Consider the following 6,777-nt stretch of genomic DNA (forward strand, 5'->3'; position numbering starts at 1 on the left):
AGCTACCAACCTTCACCCCACTTTTCCCCAACCAAGCGGTTCACCACCGCCCCTTGTAAGATCACGTGATCTCAAGTAGCACAACCAGAAAGTTCTGTCTCTTGAAAGCGAGGGGCGCAGTAGGACAGGGATCAGCTCAGAATCCCCGTGTCTTGAAAGCGTGTCCACACTTCCGGAGTGGAATCCTGAGTGTCTGAAGGAACCCGCTCTAAAAAGCAGACTCCTGAAACTGCCCCCAGATGCTTCAGGCAGGGAAATTCGTCCCTCAGGACTAGGCACCCACCGCGCCTGGCAAGCTTAGCCCCTGCTTGCAGTTTCCACAGACTGACACTGCCCTCTGCTGGCTATACCCAGGATGACCACGTCAAGTGCCACGTGAGGAAACTAGTAATGTGGCTTCCTTTGCTTCGAGGCACATCTACCCGACTCCTGCATCATTCTTGTCGCCCATAACCTGAGGAGCCGGACCCCTTGAAGAACTGGACTCACACAGATCCTGGAACTCATATTGGATGCAAACCTCGGCACAGACAAAAGAAGCAGAGCAGCCTTTCTCTCACCCACTCCAGCTTACTTACTCCTTCACTAAGTGGCAAACGCTATCGGAAAGCAAAACTCAGGCGAGGTCTTGAGGGCATTGATCTGTGTGTCTGTTGCTCATTGCTCTCCTGGTTTCTAGAACCTCCTCTAGCTCCAGCCCCGCTCTGGCTGGACATACTGCGGCCATCTTAATCCCAGTGTGTGAGGAACCAAGTTCTCGCTGGACCCCTCTCTTCTTCATGGGCCACGTCCAGCAGACACCATTGTTTCACCAGAGCTAACTCTGTAACATGTTCTGGGTCCAGGGACTCCTTCCGCTGGAGGACCTAACCTCCACCTTTCAGCCCCAAGTCTGCCTTCCTGGAGCTGCTGGAGTTATGCCCTAAAGATTTGTCCTGGTGGGATTCCTTATCCAAAAGCCTTGACCCCTACCCACCCAGACTGCCTCCCGCAGTCTGTCTCCTCTTAGGCCTACACCTTCACTCACAACTCGTATCCACTGTGTGGCACTTATGCCCCCTTCTCAAGGACAGACATCCGTGCCTTGTCTCTCTGAGCGTCTCACGCCCTGCCGCCAGGGAATCCTACAGCTTCACATACATGGTGTTTCATTGAATGGGCTGGCTGGACTAAGTTGAGAAATACCTGACCATTCCCCTCTCCACCAGCTCAGGTTTTGTGCACAAGAGAAACCATAAGGACACAGAGTCTGTGGGGAAACTGGACACAAGAGGGTCTCGGGCCCTAAGGGAAAGCACAGGGCTGCAAGGGCTCTTGGCTCCCATGGTGTCACAGACATCCTCAAATTATAAAGGGAAGTAGCCAGTTAAGTACTGACTGCTCTTCCAGGGGTCCCAGGTGTAGTTCTCAACACCCACATAGCAGCTCACAACCATCTGTAAATCCAACACCTTCCTCAGGCCTCCGTGAGCACTAGGCATGAATGTGGCACACATCCATGCAGGGCCACTCAACAGGTAAGTCTTATTCCTAGCACATAAAGGACACAATAATGAATTCCAAGTCTTGGGGCTGATGAGACAGTTCAGCCGGTAAAGGTCACCAAGACTGATGGCCTGGGTTCAATGGCCTGGAACTCACATGACGGAAGGAGAGAACTGAGTCCTGCAGGTTGTCCTTTGACCTCCACTTATGCCTCCCCATACACACAAAATAAGTAAATAAATGTAAAAAAAGTTAAATGCCAAGTTTTCCCTGTGATCCAGATTTTCCACCAACCCTTGGTACATCCACTGCCATTTTTCTGTCCTTGAGGAAAAGTAGACGTGTTTGAAGATTTTCATGCTTTGGATGAACCTCACATTTCATGTGTTGGAAAAAAAAAGTCTCCAAAGTTACATGCTCGTGGGTTTGGAGGTGAGACCTTTGGGGGGTGACTGGGCAATGAAGGATGAGGGCACTGGCTCCGCGGATGAATTAAGCCATCCGTGCGCTAGTGCCTTCTCTCTCTGGTATACTTGCTGTCTTCTGGGCACATGGTGCCCTCTGTGGTATTACCGTGCAAGAAGAAGAAGCCCTGACTGGATGCCCACTTTGTGGACTCCCCAGCCTGAAGACCCATAAGCCGAAACAAACAAACAAACAAACAAAATCTCTCTTCTTATTAAGCTACCTAGCCTATGACATCCAGTTATGGCAACATTAAGATAAACATTTTTCCGAGGCACCCAGACCTTCTTGGGCCGCTGACTCTGGACAAATGCTGAGGTCCCCAGCCTAGGTCCAGGGAAGGCTTCACAGCTGGGTGAAGAAGCCTTCAGTGGGTCAGCCAAAGCACTCACCCAACACACACATACAGCACTCGGGCCACAATGGAGTAGTTCAAACTTAGTTTAATGACTAGAAAACTCTGGGAGACTGAGGGACAACAGTCACCTTCCTTGCAAACTGGAAGCCAGGGTTGTCCCAGAAAGGGAGTGTCTGTACACAGAAGGCCTGTACAAACCAAGGAACCAGGGTATCTGTGGAAATCCTTTTGTCTCCTAGCAGAAATGACCCAAGTTCCCTTTAGACCCAAGGCAGGCAGAGGAAGTGGAAAAGTCGTGGGAGGAGGGTGGGTCCCTCCAGGGCCTTCTTCCTGCTCAGGACCGGTGACTCAAACAGTAAACAGCCTGGGGCTCAAGACCAGAGGTCTCTAGCAGAAGCCTCCACCGCTTCCAAAGACCTCCCTGGGGACCACATCTCCCATCTCTTGGCCACCCCCTTACTTTGGGACTTTTTTAAGTATGACATTGTCATACTCCGTTACCTGTGGCCAGCCAGGCACAGAGGAATCTTGCTGCTGGGGTTTGGGACCCCCGTCAGCAGTAGGCTGCTCCCTCCATGTCTCCCCCACAGTCTCCCGCGGTCTGTCATATAGGGAGAGGGTAGCCATGCCCTCGGGCTCATCATATATATGGTCGGGTGGAGGAGCCCCAAGATCCTCCTGGATGCTGTCATACAGGGGGTCAGGAAGGAGCTGTCGAGGCCCTTTCAGAAGGCCCCTGAAGCTCTTCTCTAGGGAGAGAGCCACTGTATCAAAGGGTACAGCATACTCCCCCTCGGGGCCCCCTGACCTTACGCCAGGCACCAGTGTGCCAGGGGAAGGAGAAGGCAGAGAATCGTGGGGCCGGGAATAGGGGCTTTCAGGCCGAGGCAGCACAGCGGGCATCATGGACCCTGTGGCTGGCAGGGTTGGAGGCCCAGAAGGGGCGGCATTCTTCTGGGCAGCAATAGCCTCTTCTAGGGCTTGGAAGATCTCATTGCCTTGTCTTGTTTCAAACTCAAAGTTGCCTTCTCCAGAGACACAGCGTCGACCAGCCTCAAAGGAAAATGTTACCTGTGGTAAGGGGAGGAGAGATATTTTTGGCACCATTGTTTTCTGGACCCCACCCAAATATGTTCTAGATGTTTTAGCCCTAGTACCCCTCAATCAGAGACTTTTGTTCATGCTCTTGTTCTTCTGCCCCTGTTTGTTGGGGTTGGTTGCTGTCTATTTGGGGAAAGGCTCTCACTACATAGCCCGGGCCGGGCCTCCAACCCTCTCCTGCCTCAGCCTCCTTTACTGCTAACATTATAGTTGTGTGCTTGGCCAACTGTTTCTTCCTGACACGAATGCTCTCTCTCTCTCTCTCTCTCTCTCTCTCTCTCTCTCTCTCTCTCTCTCTCTCTCTCTCTCTCTCTCCCTCCCTCCCTTTCACTCACAAATGAACTGACTGACAAGAAATGCCAGCCGCTCCTCAACCCTCCCTACCCCTTCAGCTCATCTCTCTCCTCACCCAGACCTCTTAGCCTTCACCCCTTTCCCCTCCCTGGTTCTCCCACCTCTGCTGTCGGCTCTCCGGCCCTTGCTGACTGTCCCACTTAGGTAGCTCATCTTTGGTCTCATCCTGCCCAGGTCAACCCCTCACTCACCTTGTCCCGCCCAAAGCGTCGAAGAAACCTGTAGGGCCAGTCATATAGCTGTGTGCCTGGCTCAGGGCCACCCCATAGCTCCAGGGCGCTCACCCCGGTCCGGAGAGTATAGGACCCTCGGAGCCGGCACCGCTCGCTGGCTTCTGTGGGTCTCATGGTCACAGCGTATTCCTTACAGGAGACCCCTGGGCAGGAGATGAAAAACAAAGAGGCAGCTACAGGAAACAGTGGGCCTCCTTACCCATCTGAGGTAAGCATGCCAGAGGTTCTCGGGGGAAAAAAAATTTGCCCCGTGTTACCTATGACCACACCACGGATCTTAAAGCCTGGGCTGCTGACCCCACCTCCTCCCCTAGAAAGTGCCATTCATGCCCTGGGCCACCTCATCCTAATTCTGGGCCACATCCTTCCTGCCAGTATTGCCAGAGCCACAGCCTGGTTTTCTGCGGCTCAACTCTGTCTCTCCCCTAGGACCCTGCTGTTAAAGCAACAGATGAAGCTCCATCACCAGCCCTCAAAGCAAGAACTGGGCCTCTCTTATCAGCATTGTGTTCCCCATTCACAGAGCACCTGCACAGTGGCGCCCCGACAGAAAGCATTCCTCCCCCCCCAGACAAACATTCAGATCCCACAAAGAGAAAGTCAAGACCAAGACCCTCAGCCTCCATCAGGCATGACAGGGTGAGCCAAAGGTGACACGGGGGGGCAGGCTGGGCGCCAACCACCTTTGGGCCACACCAAGACACCAGGAAGAGATCCTGATAAGCAGGGCCCAGGGTAACCACAGGACAGGAAGACTTGGCCCTGTAGCCAGCCCACACCTTCCACCCACACGGAGAGAGTGCCCCTCGGGCCTACCCCTCACCTGCTGTAGAGCTGCTATACAATTCATTCTCCTCCATGCAGGGTCTGTCTGTCTTTTCCTCCAGTCCCGGGGGCTCCTTCCTCTGCCCCTGAGGAGGTGGTCCCAGGTCTTACCACCAAATCCCACCCCAAGGCCTCCCTCTGACCCAAGCTTTCAGTGCACACCCAGCCTGCTGGCTCTGACTGCACTTTAACTCTGGTTCCCATCAGGAAGAACGCTCCTAAAAAGGGCTTTGTTTCTTCAACCACCTGCCCGCAGGAAGTATCTAACACCGCCCTCCCCGGTGTGCCTGTGGGCTGCTTTGTACCCCTCACCGGGAAAGCCAACAGGCAGATGGCCTGTATCCAGTCACAGCGCTCTGCTGAGGGGGCTGCCAGCAGGTACAGACGCTCCTTGGTCTCCAGGACGAAGGCACTGGTGTCCCGGGGACTGTTGGCCTCACTGCCTACCTCAGCCACCCGTAAGCAGTCACTGAGGCGGACAACCTTCCGAGTGGCCTCTCCTCGCCGCGTCTTCTCTGGGCCATCCTGGAGCTCCAGTCTGGCTAGGGCACAGCCAGACTCTCCATATAACACGGCTGTGAACCGGCGCCACTTCTGAGCCCGGGCATGACAGGTAGAGGCCAAGAGGGAGTCACCAGAGATGGAGAAACAGTCATCAAAAGGGAGAAAAGGAACCACTGTGGGAGGGAGTGTGGGGCTGGGGCAGCAACACAGGATGGGGAGAAAGAGGTGCACATCGCAGAACCAGAGAGCCAGTGAGGACAACAGAGAGAATGCTTGTGAGAGCTGAAGGTTAGCCAGGAGACCGGGACGGGCAAGCCAGGCGAGGACCACAGTAAATGGCCTATGGGTGCAGAGTGCAGGAAGACAACAGGCCCATCTGTCAGGTACTGGGGAGAAAAGCCTGAGTCACTGAAAGCCGGACTGGAACTAGGAGTGGGCAGCCTAGACTGAGGACAAGTCCTCATTCCCTAGGAAGGTTCTGACTCCAAGGCTTCCAGCAACTTCCCTTTTTGTCTCACCAATTAACAAGTTGGACCAGGAGAGACACACCTAGAGATAGAGACCAAGACAGGGAGAGGTGGGGGCTGGGCTAAATGGCAGGAGGCAGAGGATTATCTTCAAAGAGGCTAGGGGAGGGGGAGGTTGGAACAGCCTGGGGGCATAGCTTCTCAGCTAAGGGGAAAGGGACTTCTACTGTGGTCCCAAACTGGCCCCCAACTCTTCCCTTCCGCACCCTTCCACATTACCCCCCAATCCAATAATTAGCAAGAAAACAAAAAAAAAGAGATGAAGTCAGCAGCTGCTTCCTTCTCCACCCCACCCACGAGGACAAACAGCCCTCAGCCAAGAGGGTCATTTGGGGCCTGGGTTAGGAGGCAAGGCACCTTAAGAAGGCAGGCCTCGTCCCTGGGCTCTTGTCTAAAACGGTGGAGCACATGGTCACAGGAGGGTCAGGGACGTGAAGATCCATCCCCTCTGCCCCAGGGAATTCACGACACCCTCCTCCACACAGCTGCTCTGCCCAGCCCCAGCCCAGCCTTGCCCTCACCTTGCCAAAGGTCTGGTGCTGCTGAAGATGCAGGAAACCCTGCTTCACGACCGCCTCCTCCATCCTGACCATGGCCACTTCAGCGCCCCACTGCCATTGCCTCTGACCTCTCTCCTCTCTCTTCTGGGCCTGTTCCCCCTTCTCTCTAGTTCATTTCCTCTCTGCCTAGAGTCTTTTACACTATTCTAGTCTGCTTGATGACGACAGGCTGATAGGCCCTGTGGTTTCTTGCTTTGTGTGTGCTTTTTTTTTTATGAGTACACTTCATGCTGAAGCTTCCTTCCTGCATTTCCACTAACATACAATTTCCAAAAAGGCAAAATTTCACACTTCTACAGAAGCTGGTGTGAGGGACTGAAACCTAAGAACAAAGAGACTCAAAAATTAAGTTGTACTAGAAAATC

The 6,777-nt window shown here is 53.9% G+C and overlaps 1 protein-coding gene across 1 annotated transcript; it reads right to left on the minus strand.

The window, feature by feature from the left end:
* Positions 1–2,378: 2,378 nt before the first annotated feature.
* Positions 2,379–6,506, minus strand: Dok2 (docking protein 2). Its single transcript, XM_038310274.1, has 5 exons — positions 6,374–6,506; positions 5,134–5,415; positions 4,820–4,907; positions 3,955–4,139; positions 2,379–3,379 (listed from the first exon to the last, which is right to left on the minus strand). The coding sequence occupies exons 1-5, from the start codon at positions 6,443–6,445 to the stop codon at positions 2,765–2,767; spliced, it is 1,242 nt and encodes a 413-aa protein (XP_038166202.1). The 5' UTR covers positions 6,446–6,506; the 3' UTR covers positions 2,379–2,764.
* Positions 6,507–6,777: the final 271 nt, after the last annotated feature.

This window comes from Arvicola amphibius, chromosome 13 (genome assembly GCF_903992535.2).
Source record: "Arvicola amphibius chromosome 13, mArvAmp1.2, whole genome shotgun sequence".
Lineage (NCBI taxonomy): Eukaryota > Metazoa > Chordata > Mammalia > Rodentia > Cricetidae > Arvicola > Arvicola amphibius.

What these genes read in the sequence shown, in the direction of transcription:
- Dok2 (XM_038310274.1), bottom strand. Translation starts at nt 6,445, where the DNA reads ATGGTCAGGATGGAGGAGGCGGTCGTGAAGCAGGGTTTCCTGCATCTT. An exon ending in AGCACCAGACCTTTGGCAAG is followed by an intron (nt 5,416 to 6,373) that starts GTGAGGGCAAGG and finishes GCCCGGGCTCAG; the next exon opens with AAGTGGCGCCGGTTCACAGC. An exon ending in GTATAGCAGCTCTACAGCAG is followed by an intron (nt 4,140 to 4,819) that starts GTGAGGGGTAGG and finishes TCTCCTGCCCAG; the next exon opens with GGGTCTCCTGTAAGGAATAC.